Below are 20,715 nucleotides of genomic sequence, written 5' to 3' on the forward strand. Positions count from 1 at the left end.
ACAATCCCACTGCACAACAGCATCAACTAACAGTACAGTTTAGTATCTCACAACAAAGTACATTCAAGAAATTGAGCATTACAAGACAATGAATATATTAATGTACCAGCTACAGCTGGGAGAATATGGCTTTGAATAGTTTAACAGTTAATCTGATGATGTTGCCAGGGGGGGCCATCAATTAGATGCACCGGTGCAATCTATCATAATTACGTGTGACTTAACACAGGATAAAAAGCACATGGACTGAAGCCATCATCCACCTCTTTCCCTGGAGCTGTGTTAAGGAGAGGAGTGTGTTGCCAACAGGAAGGAAGCGAAATGAAGTAGTAAGGATGTGGATGCTGATTTCTGTCTTCCTTAGCCTTGTTTCCTGCCATCTGGGTTCCTTGACTATTGTTTCAGTACCACACATCCTGCTGCTACAGCTGGCCCTCTCAGTACACAGAGTGCAGAGAGATGGATGGGCATGAAGAGACAGGGAGGAAAAAGTGAAGAACACACAAGACATACTGCAGGATTAAGATGCCAGAGACAGGCAGAGAGGGGGGAAAAGACAAAAGAGAAGGGGAGAATGGATTTAAGAGTTGTAACCACTTACCCTGTGAAGGGTCACTGTGTGCTGTTCCCATATGACCGTTTCCTCCATCGCTGCACTCTGCAAAGCAAGAAACAAGAGGGAAAGGATCAGTATTTTGAGGCCAGTTAATAAAGTACATACACAAATGTATAATGTCACAATAATCCTGCAACACACACTCTCTTTGTGAAGCTTATGATGCTCCATTCTTGTAGACTTTGAGACAACTTGATGATAACTTTTAGCTGTAACTATATGTAAGGTGGCATACTCATGTTATTTATTGTGAAATCTTTCTGTTACTATAAGGAAGAGCAGTAGTAACTCAACGAGGGCACGTTTAACAGGCGTGCAAGACATACTTATGTAACACACACAAAATGTCACTGACTCATAAAATTCTGGAAATGAACCACTGTTTATATGTAGCTTTAGATAAGAGTGACAGTCTAAAAACTACATGCATGCTTAGTGCTCCCATATCCTGTTCAGTTTCAGCAGGCAGAGTTGTTGTTTGGCTACCAGCAAGGTAGACTCTATTGCTTATTTGCACGACTAAGTCCCGGAGTCCTAAAAGTCTACATGTGAAAAGATTATGAATGACAGCAGCATGAGTAAACAGCCGGCAGAGACTGACTGAGGTTCAGGAGACTGAGTGAACAGTCGTGTATTATTCCTGGCTGGGTCATCCGAGAGAGCTGGAGCAAAGACGGTATTTAGCTGCTCCTCTGACCTGCCACACTGGATTAAACTGATGCTAGGCAGGCATCTTTTCCTTTCACTCATTCTCTAATTCAGTTACATCACAAAGGTTTCTCTTTATGCATGATTTGTCTTTTAGCATAGGCTTTTTTTCAATTATATTTACTCCACATTAAGCACAGAAAATGCTAGAAAAATCCTAACATGAAACTACAAGAATATGTTACTACTATTAGGTCAAACAGACACTCTTCAATTTGTGTCTTAAAGCAGCTTTTTAAAACTCCCTGCGTGCTATATCCTCAGCTTTAAATTACATCTTTACTGTGCATCCCTCCAGCTGATGAAGCAACACTGCTGTCCTGTCTGTCTGTGTGTCTGTCTGTGCCTGTGTGCCTGTGTGCCTGCAGGGAGTGATGGTACAGCTGTCCGTGGCAGAGTGCTGAGCACAGTCCAATGTGGCAGGCAAAGTAAAAAACATAAACACCACCACACGTGGCAGGGTGCTTATTTACCACTGCTTCTATTATCAGCTTTTTAAAATAACACACCGTGTCACCTGCCCACCCTATCATCGTGATAATTTCACTCCTGCACCCCTTCATCATCACCTAATCCCCAAACCATCTCACCCATCATCATCATGATCATTACTGTCATCACCTCCCCTTAACCTAACTACACAGTTCACACAGCAGGTTCACACTGCAATGTTGCCAACTGCATATGATGAGGACACAGACAAAGAGCCAGCTGATGGGAGCGTCTGTTGTTTTTAGAAACGGCCAGGCACATAATACTGTAGGTTTGTTGGGAAGAAGACACGACTCTGCTCAAAACATATGTAAAAGTTAACAAGGAACTTTTTAAATTACCCATTGAGAGATGATTCAATCAAAAGTAAATCAAACGGATGTTTTGAATAGTCGATTAATTGGAGTCATTTTTTATCTTCAGGTTTTGAACTGCAGACAGAACAAAACAAGCAATATGTCATCTTTGTCCTCGGGAACTTGCAGGGCTGCAACTAGTCGATAAATTGTCAGAAAATGGTGAAAAATGTCCATCAGTATTTCCCAAAGCCCGAGATGACCCCCTCAAATGTCTTGTCTTGTCCACAACCCAAAGATATTCAGTTAACTGTCATGGCAGAGTAAATAAACCAGAAAATATTCACATTTAAGAAGCTGGAATGAGAGAAAACTCTTAAAAAATACTCAAACCAATTAATCAATTATCAAATTAGTTGGTGGTTAATCTAATACTTGACAAGTAGTGGCATGATGGCTAAAGCTCTACTGCACTGCCAATCACACAGGCCTACATAAAAGCACATATCCCTGGTTGACTGGTTGACTATTTCGATGCATCAATATGTTACTTAACTGGACATCCTGGATCATATTTCATTGTCTTACTGGTACCTAAACAGCACAAAACCACCAAGGTAGCGCCCTGCACTGTTTTAACACAAGGCTGAACACCTTCATATAGGCCTCTGGTCCTGTAGGCAGTAGTGTATGCTGTAGTTACTGTAGGTCTCCTATCCTGTGTTTGTGCTTCAATCTTTTCCATTCATTCTGTTCAGTTCAGTTGGCCTGAACCTCGAGAATACACAGTTAACCCTTTGACCCTAATTTCCATGGCAGCTCTGTGTGGATGTTATTTATGTCCATAATTGGCGCAAAGGGTTCGGGTGTTCCCCCTCTCTTTCTCTCCTTCCCCTCCCTTGTCTGCCCCTACGACTCCCACAGTAACGCCACTATTGTGTGAAGGGACCTGACCCATTTAACCACAGCCCCCCCCCCCCCCCCCCCCCCCCCCCCCAAACACATCCATTCCTCTAAAGTGTTTTGTGATATATTCATCCATCCGTTCATCCATTCATTCATCCAACAGTCCAAGCAGACCTAGGGGGGCTACACCATGAGAAACAACAGCATGCTGGGGTCATGTGACCAGGCGGTCAGGCGGGCAGGTGGCCTTGTCCTTGAACTGTGGGTTGCACTGATAGGCAGGGAGAGGGAGGAGGAGAGCAAGAGCAAGGCTGTGGGCTGCTTATACAGCATACATACACAATACCAATGGGCAGGGCCCATAAAACTGTAGAGGATGACATGTTGAATGACACGTTCCTTTTTATTCTCGGCTCCCTTGTCTCTTCCCATTTCTCACACATTGCTTGCTAACCATTAAACTAAATCCCTATTCCAAAGCAAGCTAGGGCAATGAAGAGGAGGTAAACCTTTTGTGTTAAACATATTTTGCTCCACCAAATCTAAACCCTCTGAAAACACTGGAGTCCTAGACATCCACACCCCCACAGTCTGCCAATAGCCTTGCAAGGGAGGGCTTACGGTACATGAGTATGAGCCATTAAGGCGTAGACACTCTTGTACCAGTAAGAGGTCATAGATCAGGTGTATGAGTCATAAAGGCCCTGACACACCAAACTGACATCAGAGAACTAGCGGCACCAAATCCCGAATGTTGCGTTTCCTCACATCGTCTGTGTCTTGGCCAAAAAGCTGCACATGAACACACAGAAAAGAATACAGCTGATGGCCAACTAGCACATATATTCTGCGCCTGCGTGAGAGGAAATAACTCTCCTTAGCAGCAGGCGACGGTAGTCTGTATTCATCATTCAAAAAGGGATACTGAAAGACTGTCATGACACTAGTTGGCCAGTTAGCACATTGACAACACAATCCAATGCTGACAGCAGAGAGCATATTCACAGTGTCATGATGTTCAGTTTGCGAGTGGAAAGAGCCCTGCCCTTGACAGATGTCAGAATCAGAATGATCTTTAGTGTCATTACACACAGGTTAAATGGAGTTTTGCATGGCTTCTCTTTATGCAGTTCAAATAAAACAAATACAGAACAATCAAGTTGGCAGGTGAGTTAGGACTGAGGTAGGATATTGATTCTCACAGGATATTTTTATCTAAAAAAGCAGATTCTCTACTGTTGAACACATCTGCAGGGGATCTGTGACAAAAGAAGAGCCTCTTAAAAGAATAATACAGTCTGCAGTGTTTACGACAGATGCACAGTAAACTGGTGAAAGCCAAGACGGTTAAGGAGGGAACCAGGCTGCTTAGAATATTTACTCCACTGGGACTACGGCTCAGTGTCTCAGATGAGATTATTACAGTAATTAATCACTGCAATGTGAAGTGATGATTAACAGGCTGGCTGATTGAGTGTGAGGTATAAGCAGGGTACAGAGCAGACAGTAACAGAGCACAAATCACGTGTTAGCTTAGCGTTACTGAGACGTGAAAGGAAAACAAACAATTTACTTTAACCGGGTGAATTCTAACTGCTAATTCATATGCGATGTGGTCTCATCTTTCATGAAACAAAATCCACAATGAGGAATTTTCTGTGCAGAAAAGCTGCAGCTCAGTGTCAAATGGTAATTTGGTTATCTCATGTATTTTGTAATGGAAACATTTTAGATCGTGCAAAAGCAAAGATCAGAGGCAAAGAAAACGTTGGGCCGAAATAGACATAAACACAAGTGTGTCTTGTTTTCTTTTTGGAGTAAAGAAATAATACAAAATACTGACGGGAACAAAGGATGCGGTTTATCTCTGAAGTCACAGAGTTGTGTGAAACAATGGTGCGCTTGATGTTGCACAAAGTGACGGCAGCCTAGTGTATTTATACATCCATATTAGTCAGGCTTGAGCTCTGGCCAGCAAGGCCCAGGGCTGGGAAACAAAGAGCAGCCACCAATCACACACGTGTACTTGTTCATGCACACAAACATAGACACAGACATATGCATGCACACAGACACAAACACACACACACACACACCCCAGCCATGATCTAACACTACAGGGTTTCTTTGTTCAAGCTACAGCCAGCCTGGCTTGGCCCTGCCTGGCCCACCATAACAGAGTCCAGTACAGAAGATAACAGCTCACTCAGGCTCTTCAAAGGCAGAGACTAATCCAGTTCTTTGGGGCGTACTGATGAAGGGACTGAAAAAATGAGTGATGAAACGGACAATAATAACCTGCTGCAGAAAGCTATGATAAATAGGGTCAAGTCGAGCATGAGAGTCTTCACACATGCCTCTCAGTCTCTACAGTCATCAATGTGCTCACTGTACGCCCATCCAGTCTGCAACCATATAAAAAGTCAGCTGATGAGCATCACTTCAGTTCTGGTAAAAAGAAGCATTCAGCCAGAAACTGCCACAAACATGTGGACCTGGCTCACACAACCAAGTTGGTGGCAATGAGTACACAATAAAAGCACAGAGAGGTGTGCAGTCATACACATCCCTATCTTGTTTTTCTTATCCTATAGAATTTATTTCATAATTTTAAAAAGGAAACTGACAAAGCAGCAGATGACAATGAGGTCATCTTAAGAGTAATGTCACAAGCTGAGAGGAGGCACAATACAAGCTCTTTATCAGTGCTTTGCCAGTGAAATGGTTTTCCAGGAGCCCATTACTCACCACCTCCCTTCATCTAACTCCCCTTCATCTTAACCACAGGAATGCCTTGCACAGTGGGCGTATCAAACACAAAGTCTAAGATGCTGTTTTTGACAAAAACAAAGGTTGAAAATGTGGGAGAAGTAAAGAAAAAAGATGAAAGAATGGGTGAGGGCTTACATGTGTGCCATTAAGCGAGAACAATGTATTATTCACACCCGGTTATTCTTAGGTAAAGACAGAAATACTGAGCAATGGGGCTAACAGGAGCGAGTGTCTTGACGATGGCATGGGTGAGGTAAAATCCTGACAAAGCTTTAGGTCAGTGTGCCTGCTCTTCTCCGATAGCTCGAGGCAGGATGTAAGCAAGAGCGGCCACATCACCCACAGGAAAACACTCACTTCCTGTTTGCAGGAAATAGCTTTAGCGTCCAGAGAAATCCCTGTGCACACTATTGAAAATTCCTCCCAGTATACTCACCTCATCCTACAACTTTCAACCTAAAGAGAGTCTTGAGTGCAAGTGGTCGATCTGCCTCACTGTGTTCTTATTCTAATACAGGGTTCCTTTTTTTTCTACATTGCTACTAGGCACTACTGTAAGCACACATGCACAACTTCAACCACAAACATCCATAAAAGGTAGAAATTCAGCTCTTTATCGCACAAATAAAAACAGTTAACATGTCATTATGGTGTACTGTAAAACACCATAAAGGTCAAAACACTACAGCAAAACCTGGATGCACGTAATAGAGAAGAGGACGAGAGAAAAGTTGAGACTAACATTTAAGAATGAACATTTAGACTGGCATCTTGTAGAGCCACCACCCTGTACCAAAGCTCTCCTCATCACTGGGGCAATTGTATCCATGGTAACCGTATCTCTCTTCTCACCGGACCCAAAGGAAACAGTGGGGCAGCAGTACACTCAAACAACACATAATTAGAGACACACGCACATGCTCTTTCTAGAGGGCAGGCACTCATCAGCAAACACATGCAAATGCATTAAAGCCTCTAATGTAAGCTTTACATTCTGTATTTCAGATTAGTGTGTTGTGCTGTCCTGTGAAGTGCACAATATAAACCCAGCAAAGTATCAGTCATCACCTGCGGCATTAAGCAGATGCATTCAGTAGTCGCCATTCATTCGTTCATTTCTGAGAGGTTGGATTTTGGTTGATTAATCAGCTATCGGCCGTTTCCTCTTCCAAACTATCGTTATTGTCTCAGCCTTTAAAAATCCACCATCAGTCGACCTCTAGTTGGGACTGAGATGGGACGAGAGAGGGCTGCAAGTGTGTGCACACACATGGGTGTGCAGATGAGGGCAAGTAGCCAATAGGCAGATGACGATGATGATGATGCAGAGCCTCAGTCAGCAATGATGTACTGTTGTGCTGACATGCTCAAATATGCTTGAGTTAATTAGTCTCAAACAGCAGCTCTATTCTGCCACACAGCTCCCTGAAAACCCCTCCACCAGGACTCTCCTCAACATAATATACAGGATGCACTCACACACACACACACACACACACACACACACACACACACACTTCTGACTGAAAACTATCTGACACAGAGTCACTGCTAGTATAGTGAGGGTAGGAATAAAATACAAAACCTATAATCCAGGCTTTTGGATTAAAACGTTAATCTGAGCCATGCTTCCCTCTGAAGTCGACTGCTGCTGTCTCATGAAATCAGACAGAGTGAAATGGATAGACGGACAGGCGGACGGATGGATGGAGAACTGAGAGCAGTTGAATGCTTGGGACTGACACCTTCTAGTCGTATGGTTGATTTATTGGTCAATATGCTCTTGTCTGACTAAACTCTCATTGGTCGGACTCTTGTTATTTTCATAAGGCCGTCTGTCCAGCAATGCCTATTTTTTTTCCCAGACGCTGTTTTGAAAAGCCCAGCTCGGAGCAGTCGAGTGCTGTGGAGGCAAAGCATTTTTTTCATCTGAGATTTTTTTCATCAAAGATGCTTTGATTGCTTGTGGTTGCTATGATACAGAATATCCACATAAGTAAAAATGTTGGCCGAAGGCTGAGCACTTGCTCTGGCCTTTGCTTTGGATGAAGGGACAGCTGAAGCACATAGGGAGAAAGGATGGACCTGCCGGGCTGTGTGGCCAACAGTCTTGATTTCTTCCCATTGTTGTTGTTGTTGTTTAGCACTTGTCCTGCCCTACCTTCACAGTGATTGGACAGCGGGGTAAAGTGACACTAGCCCCTTTTACACTGCCAGATTTTCCGCGAATGTTGGGCTGTTTTGCCGGCAAGCTGCAAGCGTTTAGACATACAGAGCTGGATTGGCGAGTTGATCCGAGGTGCCAAACAGTGCTACATCACTGTTTACGTCACATGCTGAGCTACACGTTTTGTTACTTGCTCATGCCCCCCATTGCTCCGAAAAAGGCACATTCTGTATCAACAAAAGTAGGCAGGCGGCATTTTGCTGCACTCCCCGATTTTGTTTTTATACTGCCAATGCTGAAAAAAGACTGATTGGGCTTTCCTGCAAATTTGCACAATTCCTATCTAAAAAGGGCTACTGTGACCAATTTAGTTAATCTACAGATAACGTGCAGACTTTCTTTCCCCATTCCCAATTGATTGGTTGAAGAAAGGGTAGAATTTTAATCAACCAAGACTTCCTTATGTTGGTTACAACTCTAGTGATGTCAGGGAGCATGTTTCTCACAGCATGGTTACACATGCCTCTGTCTTACTGTTGCAGCTGCCTGCCAATTTAGCTTATGATAAATCTGTCTATGTTTCATTGAATCTTTAATAACATGCAATTGTGGTCAAATCTGCCATTGACGACGCCTTGCTTAAATCACCACCCATCACCTTTTTGCAGAGTCAAACTGGTGCCAAAATTCCAAACCCAGTTTAAAACAAAGCCTGCCAATTATCTCTGAGGTATATGATTATGCAAAATCAGCTGATGGCTGTTCCACATGATGCAAATACTTCATCCCATTTCCCAAGATTAGCACAGATGCCTTTAAGATTTTGTTAGAAAATTATCGCCTTTGCATAAAATGGGCTCCATCAATCAATTAATCCAAACTTTGAAGAATTATTGATCCAAATCACTTCATCAGTTTAGCTACTACAGTAAAAAATGGGAAAGAAAAGGGCATCTTTGGTTCATAGAAGTTGTTCATAAGGAGATTAATTAATTAAAAGTACTTGTGTTATGCTTAATATTCATAAAACTCCAGGAAAAAGTTATTTTGTTCCCCAGACACGTGGAACTATATACAGCTCGGCTCTGCTGAGTTATGTTTTTAACAGGGTTGACTCAGGAGCCTGCTGATTTAATGTATGATAGCTGCCTTTTAGGGTGCACACACTCTACATTTTACTTGATTACACTACTGTTAATTGTATAGTTTTAATATAATGTTTAATGTTTATTTCAACTTGTATGATGATCACATAAATCACATGTATCTCATAAAGGTAATGTATTTCCGTTTGAATAATGTGAGTGCCTCATTGGAGCCTCTGGGTCAGGTGCAGGCTCTGATTATTTTCAGTGTAGCTCCACAGAGCTGATGTGCAGCAGGCTGTTCTCTGCTATCCACTGACCCAGACACACACAGTTAGGCTAGGCTGGCATCTCATGTGCAGCTTACCCAGCAGCAAAGTCGTCCCAAGCTCAACCACACTAATTGTTCTCTGCCTAGAGAGACAGGCAGTGTCGAGGTCACATAGTGGTAACTTCTGGTGGGAGTCTGACTTTCCATTTTTCCACAATCCGTTCCCTTGGTTTAGTTCACGCTGTGGATTTATCACAAACTTCAAAGTTTCAAATAGCCTCTCTGGCAGCGCTGCTCACTCTTGGGATCTGAGGGCCCACCCTCGCTAGAGTTATGAGTGTATTTAAGGGCTGGAAGATATTTTGCTAAAGGGAACAGTTTCCTTTTTTCTCCTTTTGGGTGTGCAGGTGGTAAAGGTCCGAGTCTGGAGACACCCAAAAACATAAATCTAATGCACGCATATGGCTGTACTTACTGTGATCTCTCACGTTGTAAAACTATAGTTATCTGCCTACTTACAATGATAATCAAATTCAATAATGTAAAAGGGGTCACATTTGGTTGATGTCTGGGTCGATTAGAAAGTTGTGGGAGGAAATTGCTTCATGAGTGCAGCCTGACTGATACAACTAACGGCCACTGTTATCAGCATTTACAGGCTTATCACACTCTTACTTTTTTTGTGGGCTGATATGAAGGTGTGCACATGAGGGGGTTAAATCACTGAATGCTTAAACACTTTTGTTTTTCATTGTTGTTCCTGGTGGAATGCATCGAGACATGTGCCAGTGTTAATTTATTTAATGAAAACTATGACAAATATTGTCCGGACTCAACTCTGATCCGCAGAGAAGGTTTATGGCTTGATTGCTGTTTGACAGGCAGGTGGAGGCTCAGTCACCTGTGAGTGTGGCTGTGTTGTATGTAAACAGTCTGAACCCAGCTGAGTTTTCTCTGACAGAGCTGAAAGCCCAGTTTTAATCACAGACTCTGTGAGAGGACAGGAGTTTAAATCTTCAGACTAACATGCTGCAGATTTAGAAAGAAGTCTCTGTTTATCATGAGAGCTCTGCTCAGTTCCAGGTACAAGTGGGGACTCCACCTGCACACACACAGTGACAGGGCTACCTGTATGCATCACACAGCTAATGTAACCTAATGGTAATTAACGGATATAACAACAGAATAAGTGTTGGATGTTTGCTGCCGCTGCTGTGTTAGCTCGTGCCAACTGGGCAGAGCAGCTCTGAAGACAGTCCTCCAGGCGTTGCGTCTAACCTGTCTAACAGCAACACTGAATCTTTTAAACATAAATCTCAAACCTTAAATTTGTTGGAGCTAGTATGCTGTTTCCACACTTCTGTTTCACAGCTTTGTCAGGCTGTTGAGCACTACCAAAGCTCCAGGGTTTCCCACACATTAACTTATATGTGGTGGCCCGCCACGATTATAACATCTGCCACCACGTTTTGATTTTTGATTTTCTAGTTTTGGAGTTGGACCATTCATAAGAAGCACTGTTGGAATATATACTGTTCAGTTATCTATTCTCCCACATTCTCAGAGCACAGAGTGCATGGAGCAGCAGAACATCAGGTGTAGTGAAAGGGAAACTTTATGGTCTATAAGGTCTAAAAGTTTCCTTTCACTCACAAACAGCTGCACCTCTCATCCATCGATCTGATCTGATCACATCTGTTGACCCCTGCAGATTGACTTATCAATAATCCACCCAGCAACTCATACTCCAAAACCTGCTGCTGAGGAGCAGAAGAACCCATGAAGAGTTCAGCCTGTGCTGCATTCACAGACCCACAAAAACCTCCAAATTTAGAGATGGGACACAGACTGATACACAGGGACACACAGGCATGAAAAAAATAATTAAGTAATGTTAGCAACTCTGTTGGAGAAATGCAAGGTTGTAAATGTGTAGAAATTACCTGTAGTTGTAAAAAAAAAATATGCCTAAATTAAATTCTAACACTTGATCCATGTTACCTTGATTCCAATAACCAATACCTGCATTAGCCTAAATGAATTCGTTTAAAGAGAGAAAACAGTTTCATTAAAAGTAAAGACTGAAAGTCTGGACTAAAACATTTGAGCTGTCGTCAACTAAAACTAAACTAAAGCTATTAAGGATAAAAAGGATATTGTGTTTTTATCTTGCTGTGCAGCACTTTGGAAACCTTGTGTTTGTTAAAATCGTGCTATATAAATAAAGTGGATTGCATTGGATTGAAAAATGACTAAATGGTGACTAACACAAAAAAGCATTTTCAACTAAAGACTAAAATTTAAACTAAAATAAGTTTAAGACATTCATACAAAACATAACACAACACTTTGTTTTTGAGTCTGTGGAAACAAACTGTAAGCCAAGGCATTGAGAAAGATAACCACATCCAGCACTGGAACCTTTGGATTCAGCCAATCACCACACACACAACTATCAGTATTCCCACCCTACCCCTCCCATCTCACACATACACTCTACAGGAATGTGCAGATAAGGAGGCAAGGCCCAACTCTCTCACTCTGCCTGTTTCTCATTCCAAACGGTTTCCCTCACCTTTTCCTCGCCTCACTCTCTGGATCTTTTTGCCTCAACCTCTCTCTCTGGTTCATGTCGACTCCCTTTCCCCTTTTCTGTCTCACTGACATTGAACACCAGAGAACAACACAACTGAATTACATGTGACTGAGTCAATTTATTATCAGAAAACTGAAATAATCAAGTATCAGTAACTGTATCAGTGACAAGTATCAGTGACTGTAAAGGCGAGGTAAAAAGATTCATGGTCTGGCAATGATAAGTATAGTGATTACTATCATGTGGCTGATAAAGTTTAATAGAAATTTCACCACAGTGTTCAACTGTCGATTAACAGAAGCCATATGATGTGATACATTTTGTCATAAGAGACGGGTTTTATTAGGTACCTTAGGGGTTGCAGTCAGGGCTGGACAACAAACAAAACTTATCTAATTACAATCACTATAAATCCCTTACTGACCTAAAGTTACTCTAATCGAATCCCATAAAATTAAACTGATTAGCTACAACAACTATTGACACCTTACCAAAAGCTGAACCAAGCAATTAACCCACAGTCTTGTGCATCACTTAACATTCATATTTAGGTCATATTGTCCAAATAAAGCCGTAGCCACCATGGTTGGCTCCAAATGACAATAAGAGCACAGTTACTTACAGCTAGTATCCACATGGAGCTGCCAATGCAAACATTTCTTTGCAACATACAACACAAAGTAGTATAAAAAGCTGTTAAAGAACAAAAGACAAGCGGCACAGGTTTCAAAGGGTAAAAGGAGTGCCCGTATTGTGAGCATTGTGAAAGTGAAATATTGGTATTGTTAGGGTTTGTAAAGGATGCTTTCCACTTCACAATATGGCTGGGTTTGACAGTGGTGACACTTAGGCTACATCCACACCAATACTTTTTAGTTTTAAACACAGAACTATTGCTAGGTTCATGCTTAGCATCCAAACCACTTTGGTACTTTGCAACCCTTTTACTCACGATTTACTTTCAGCTACAGTTCCACTATGTTGTCTGTCCAAGCAAAAAAGTCTCTGGTTCAACTTTTTGACATCTCCCTAGTATTTTCTAACTAAGCAACCAAACACAGAGTAGGCAATCTGCTTCCTGTTAACATCTGCATGCCCAGCGTACATGAATGGTCATGAAATATGTGTTTTCAGGTGTGTTAGTATAGACGGTGATTATTTCTGTTACAATGCTAAAACACTTGTATGTGCGGAGATTGCTTTTGTTTTAAATTTGGTTTTGAAATGAAAACATATTAGTGTGAATGTGGCCCCTCTGTACAAAATGAGTAAGCCAACACACACACACACACACATGCAGGTTAAACAGAGGGCTGATTCAGCAAGGAGTCTCTCAGTCTGCTCATGTTTGCCTGTGTCCACAGTACACACAGGATGACCAAAATAAACTACGGTACTACTAGCAAGGACAAACAGTCGAGCGTCTCATGTGCCACAATGTAACTACAAAGCCTTCACGTGACCGTGGTGACAGGAGCAGCATTTGACTTTTCAAACACAAACTTGGAGCAGCAGGCGGTTGGAATATTACACACAGAAATAAAAACATTATGACTTTCAAATTTCAAGTTGCTCAACATCTTTTAAACTACGCAACTCTGAACCACAACTCATATTCCTCACAATCACATGGTGCAATAAAACAAGGGGCCAAGCCCACTCAATGGCATTCCCAAGCCTTCTGAGGACTGTGCTACAATAGGCATGTTGTGGGACAGAATCTATAGTGAATTAATGAGTTACTGTTGGAGCGGCCATTTTCCCAGCACTTAACTGGCGACATAATTACCAATCCCCCAAGAGATGAGAGACAGGGAGGGGGTGCATGCATTCTTTAACAAGATGCACAAGCACAGAGAGATAATACATGAATGACTTCTAATGACATCTAAAAAAAAGAGCTCAGCACCCCTACTAGAGAGGATGCTCACAGCCCCTAATGCACCTAATGAACTAATTACAATGTGCAAAGGACAAATCTGTAATGAAGCCTGATCATCTTAGTGTACATACTGTAAGTGAGTGAACATCATTATGCTGTTTTCAGAGGGTTGGTAACTAAAGGTTAGCGAGGAGGAGGAGGAGGAGGAGAACACATCCTTTACAGTATCTGTGGATACCAAGTCAGAGATTTGTTGTGACTACAGCTGCGCAGCGCTCAGTTGTTATCACCCACGTTAAGAAATTTAAACAGGACTGACAGCTGAACAGATCTGTATTAAGAAAATACAACCTGCATCAAAGCTTTCCTTTGTTGATATGTGTGAAGAGAAAAGTTTTTTCAGTCACAACAGAAACACTTCAGAGGTGCGAAGCATCTGCAAATTGGCGCTGAAATAGATGCATAACAATGTGTCTGTCCTTACATCACTCACTAGCCCTCCCTGTCATACTATTACCTGAAACTGCTGGCTGTTGCCAGTTTATTTGTGTTTTTACCTACCTGATCCTGCTTCAGACAGGAGAGGAGGAGTGAAAGGAGTGACAGTGTAGATCTATCTGAGTGATTTGTTTTTAATCAGTGACAGAACCACTCACGTTTGATTCCCTGTGCCAGTGGCTCCGAAAACTTCTTAAAGTTTTTTTAAATGGGACCCTGAGCCAACCAATCGTCACAATAACATACATGCAGTGTAGCTACACAGATGCACCTTAAAATGTGCTTTAATTTATGTGTACAAGGACAAACAAAACAGAAACAACAAAAAAAGGTTGCAGGCATTTTAAAGGGACATGTGAGCCTGCTGTTGACGTGGGGACCGAGAGAGAGAGCGTAACCTGCAGAACTGACTCAGCTGACCTGCGGTTTTTGGTCTTGTTTTCATGTAAACCAGGAATGAGAGAGCCAGATCACACATACATGAGGTTGGAAACAGACGATACCACTAGGCCTGTCACGATAACTGCGCCCAAGTATTAATATGATTGGGAAAACAGGCATCACGTTGGCTAAAATGTTGGTGACATTCTTAGGTAAACAAACACACATGTAGTCTAAATGCAGCAGGCAATATTGAGGTCAAAGTCATGTCCATATATCTATATGCAAGCACCATAGGTACCACGGGTACAAGTGCCATAAGTCGTTAATGAATTTATCGTGACAGGCCTAAATACCAGTGTTCATTCTGATTTTAAGTTTGGTTGTTTGGCTCAGATTCAGCTGTGTGAGACTGTGTTGAGGGCTGAGATGTTTCACCATTTCTCTGAGCTCTGTTTAGTGTGACAAATCTCTTCATAGGTCACCATTTTTCTGACCACTGAGCTCTTAAGAAGTCCTAAGCTGGGAAGTGTGTTACTATGACAACAGGCAACCGTGAGTTATCATGTTATTAGCTGTGGCACACCTGCATTTTTAACAGTTCGTAATACTTTTTCAATATGTTTGATAATTACTGCTTTTTCTTATGTTTTGGTATGTTTGAATATTGTTACTTAAAACATAGTTACAGCTATTTTAATGTGGTGTTGAAACACAATTAAAAACCCACAGTAAATGAAGAATAATGAATGAATGAAGAAATTGTTAGCACCCCTGACGTGTCCTCAGTGCACCCCAGGAGGCTTGGGCACCCACTGCTACATACTTACTTCACTTACTGAGACAGTCACTGGTGTTATTTAAATATGGCTGTTTGGCCACCAAAGCATTTCTTTTCCTTGCTGAAAACTTGCAACTTCTGTGACAGTTTGTCTATGTGGTATTTGTCCTGCCCCAGTGCTTTACCCAAAGTTAAACATTTTTCAACGCTCATTTTTAATTGGAAGAATGGATAAATAATCACAGAAGACATTGCATGTAGTGTTATGGAGATATTTAACTTTAGTAACGTTACGTTGTAAATTATGTCGTCAACCTCAGAGTTTCTATAGTATTCAGTGTGTCAGATTTTTCTAATCAGTCCTGTTCAACGCTTAGTGGCGAGATGGACTCATGCACACAGCTCAGCTGGTCGCTCTCAGAGATACAGTGCACAGTTTGTTTTTAAGATAACATTACAGTGAACATCACATTTATTTTTCACTTCACTCAGTCCACTTGCCCAATCAAAGAGTTAATTTTGAGCTCTGTGATAGGAAAAAATGCCCCCACCCCCCCAATCAACCAATTGAGTGGTTCAGGAGTAGGTATAATTTCAGTCTTTTATTTGGTTGATTACAGCCCTACTCAGGTGATTATGTTTCATGATACAGGGGGGGTGTTGAGGGCACATTCGATCTGATACATTGGAGACAGAGACGGAGACCAAAATGTGGAGAAAAACATATAAAGAGGAAGCCGTTAAACTAAAAAAGACAGGAGATAAGGATGACCTCAGGGTTGTTTATAGAAAACACAATCACAAGATGTGCTGTTTTGTCTAAGATGGGGGGAAACAGCTTTCAAAATAATATGCATGTGGACAAGATTTATATTTAGCAAGAAAAACACTTCGATTGTCAGACAGGATGATGGCGTATGAATTAAACTGTAAAAAGGGGTCTCTAAGAGAAGCAAATTCCCTTGACAGAAGCCTAAGATCTGGGAAATTTACACACAGTTACTGCTAGTGATGATTATGCCTTAAATCATCTAAGGCAGCGGACAATGTCTCCCACAGGCTGATGACTGTTTCCCAGACAGAAAAGACATTGCTGTACTCCCAACACTGCCAAAGATAAGCAAATGAACACACAGCAGTGTGTGTGTGTGTGTGTGTGTGTGTGTGTGTGTGTGTGTGTGTGTGTGTGTGTGTAAGTAAAGGCATGTAGGACAAAGAGCCTTGGGATGAATCTGTTCCAGCCTCTTTCTCTCTTCCCTAACCAGCTGAGCCACGGCTGCCACATGCATCCGCTCTTGTCCCTCCCCTCTCTATCTCTCCCTCTGTCTCTCACCGTCTCTCTCGCTCTCTCTGTCTCAGACACACAAAACACCCTGTGTCAAATCCCCTATGCCTGCAGTGGGAGTGATAAATCCCTGCAGAGACCTGCCCTGCCCTGTCAGAGAGGATGCAGGGCTGGCTTGGAGTGTCCTAGCTTTGATAGGCTGGCTGTTTGATAAGGAACAAGGGACTAACCAAGACTCAGGGTTATGTGACATTTACATCCACCTCAATCATAAACATCAGCAGGCGAGTGAAAGGTGGTGGATCATCTTATTCCAGAAGCCCACATGTTTCTGCAAACAAAAGTGTGGGTAATATTTAATGCCAGGCTGGTGTTCCTGAGGGTAAATCCATGATTGAATATTTAGACTCAGTCAAATCAATATTAGACCTTAGACACTCAGACAATAGAAAAGTGTGTTGTGGACTTCCTGGGCAGACCGGTGCTGAGTCCTGTCTAAGGTGTGTTTGGTTCTGCCTGCAACACCCTGTTGCACCGGTCCAGGTCAGATCCAGGCCTGGGTCCCTGATGTGAAAGCCCCCTAAGTCTAGAAACATCCACTTGAAAACTGATTCAGCACAGTCGGATAAAACTAACCAACCACAAAAAAACATTTAAATGTAAGCATGAATTTCTGCCTCCAAACCTTGCTGTGAACTACTAAAATTAGGCATTGAAGATTAAACTGAAATATGACTGATGGATATTAATTGACTACACGGCCCACTTCCTGTGTCATCTTTTTCAGAAACTGATTTTGATGGAAAGTTAAGAAGAAATTCAGAACCACGCCCATGTTATTCCACAAAAATCACAGCCAGAGACCAGTGATAGCCGAAGTGGTGTGCTCATCCAATAAAGTGTAGGACGGGTTCATGTTGATTTCTTAGTGAAGCAGATAACTGTCAGTCATCTATTGAATTGCTTACTCTGAACATCATCCCCCTTAAAATGTTCTGTGCATGGCGTTGCCAAACCACAATGAGCAAAATAAAATGTTGTGGATTGTTTTGCAAGACTACAGCTACTCTTTTCCACAAGCATCCTTGACCCACACTGGGCAAGGAAATGTGCTCCACCCTATTTAGTTGCTGCATTTGAACAAAATAGAAATAGTTATTAACATGCTTTATAACATGAAAAAGTCCAGGAGCTGTAATGCTGTGATTATAAGAGAAAGAAGCAGCCTTTTTAAGATCTGCCATGTGATTCAGATTATAGCCGGTGCATCTCGCCCTCCCTCTCCTTCCTTTCTCCATTTCACCCCTCCGATAACCCCTCCTCACATCACCTCCTCCCTCGAAAGGCATTTTCTGTTTTCCCTCTTTTTCTCCCTCAGCTATCCACCTGCCTCCTGCTGTGTGTATCTGCCCCGAATTTCCCTCCAGGGATGAAAGGATAAGCAGGTCAGATGTCCTTGATAACTGCTGCACTCCAGAGTCTCCTGGCATTGGAACAACACAAAACAGCTGCTTTCTCTCAATGTCTTTATCTAGACTCCGACAGAAGGTGATACCTGAGTAACAAGGAGCTAATTTGGATTATTACAGTCCACCATCTTCTCTTTTTCTAAACTGGTCGGCAAGGAAGATTCAATCTGGGCATCTGGATATAATCATACTTCAATTAAGCTCGCTCTGTTTGTGTTGTGTGAGTTAGTCTCTCGTGGTCAGTGGGCGTATGCCTAAACATTTGTTTTTGAAAAAATAAACGGCATACTTGTGTTTCGATCCAGAAAGGTCACAGTGGCAGGAAAACCAGCCAAAAACTGGAGCCCATCTGAACCAACAGACTCCCGGCTGCTGTCTTCAGTATGATCAACTGGAAGCCCTTTCATTTTACACACAGAGACAGCCCACACCTGCTCTCCTCAAGGGCCGGGAGTTGTTTAGATCAAGGGCCTATATCAAAGACTTGCCTGTTAGTGTAAGCAACAATGAGTAAGTGTGCTACATGTAGTACAGAATTTTACATCTCATATTTTTACACTGAAACTGTGATTGGTCACGGTGGGGTTCTCAAATTTTCAATCTTCAAACTTTTGGGCAGTAGCTGCGATCTACACTGACCCGTACTGCACTGTTCACCCTTTGCCATGTGCTGTTCTCAAAATGACCTTGATTGTGCCTTAGAGGATTCACCTTGACATTTTCAACACAGCTTCCCTCTGACATTTAATATCAATAACCATTCTTATCCTGCCCATTGCACGCATGACCATCTTGTAAACCGAATTTATGAGATTTAAAAGTTACATTTAACATATTAAAATGTAGGCACTTCGGGAAGTCTATCAACAAAAGATTGCATAAATGCCTTATAATCTAATGGTGTAACTCCTTGTCACAGACACCAGACATTAGCTGTTTTATCCTCTGTTTATCACTCGCCACATCAGCCATGATTCTCCAAAAGGACGGGGAGCCTAAGACACAGAACAAAAACACCACCAGGACTCTTCCTCTCCCCAGCACTTGGTCCTCTAATTACATTTCCCTCCCTCATTGATGTAAATGGGGATGTGTAATCATCAAAGCAAAATAGAGGCTGTTCTTGGCCCGCTGTGCAACTCTAATTAATACAACCTCCTTCATCAAATGCATTTTCCACTTATTTCGGTCTGTCTCCTCAAAATGCAAGTCTAAAGGCTGGGGGGACTGCTGATGCTCTAAATTATGTTTCTTTTTTTGTGTTGCATTCACAAAAGTAAACAGGAATGGCTGAAGGCCAGAGACAAAGAAGAATGAGGCCAGCATTTACTGTGGTGAAGAAGAGTTTACGTCAGCTCTTCACTGGATAAATGTGGTTTTCAATTAGTTATATATCAGTTAAATGACTGACTCATTTGAAAAATAATGTATGTAAGACGATAAATCATATTCAGATTTGAATAACGCTAATAAAAATCTGATTGGTAAAAATGTCATACAATTATTATTAACATTGCTAAGTAGGTCAATTTTATTATTCTGTCTTCAAATGGTGATAAAATCAAATAGACTTTTTGTTATTGCACTGCATATGTGTCTTCCTGTCATCATATCATCCTACCAACACAGCCAGACTGTCGTCACTGTGTCTCTTTCTCCTAGCTTTGATAAAACTGTCCTTTCCTCTCTCCTTGGAGCCAGAGCAGGAACTCTGGCACCACAAACAGAAAGATATTTCACTCTCCGTCTTCACAGAAACACATCCTCCCCTAAACAGCAATTAACATAAACTGTTATTGTCGGTCTGTCATGACATGAAACTAATGGCATTCTGCATTCTTTCTGTTCACCGTATTTGTTTTTGCCAAAGGTGTCACAGTGGAGTGAATGCTAAATGACACATAACACTAACCTAATGACACACTATTGTGCAATAATAGCATTACTGACCTCTGAGACATAAAGTCAACACACCTACAGATGTTACTCTATTCCTGAAAAAACAGCGCCACAACATTTTATTACAGTTAATCATTAACTGTAGCTTTACATGGTATGTGTGACTCATACTGGTATTGTATGAGTTGACCACAACTCATCAGGTGGGAGCTGGACAATGGGTGATTGGGAGGCTAACACAATGGAAGGCAAGTCATATTTGTGTCACAGATTATTTCTCAGAAAACACAAATTTGTTACGGTGGGTCTGTCTCACTAGGACCAGCTTTGGAAGCTTAATGTGTCTACTGTCCCTGCAATGTTTGCTGACCAGTACAGTGACCCCTGAACATAAGTCACTAGGTCTTGAGTGTTAAAGGACACACAGCTTTACTTCCTCCTTCTTCCAATATTGAGATATTCAGGATATTTGTTTATGTACCTCACTGATGCTGTGGTTGTTGAAGGTTAACAAAATATTTACAGATATATCTTATTAAATTCCTTTAAATTATTGTAGCAATTTCATATTTTGTTGTTGTTTTGATAAAATGTCCTCGAAAACCATTAAT

General features: G+C 41.8%; 1 protein-coding gene across 15 annotated transcripts in view; it reads right to left on the bottom strand.

Moving 5' to 3' along the window:
• tjp1a (tight junction protein 1a) overlaps window positions 1–20,715 on the bottom strand; it is a 131,414-nt gene that overhangs the window by 35,254 nt on the left and 75,445 nt on the right. For all 15 annotated transcript variants that reach the window (XM_078175221.1, XM_078175235.1, XM_078175247.1 and 12 more), the window contains one exon: window positions 602–658. In XM_078175221.1, the coding sequence (XP_078031347.1) occupies window positions 602–658 (57 nt within the window). The remainder of the gene's footprint in view (window positions 1–601; window positions 659–20,715) is intronic.

This window comes from Epinephelus lanceolatus, chromosome 2 (assembly GCF_041903045.1).
Source record: "Epinephelus lanceolatus isolate andai-2023 chromosome 2, ASM4190304v1, whole genome shotgun sequence".
NCBI lineage: Eukaryota > Metazoa > Chordata > Actinopteri > Perciformes > Serranidae > Epinephelus > Epinephelus lanceolatus.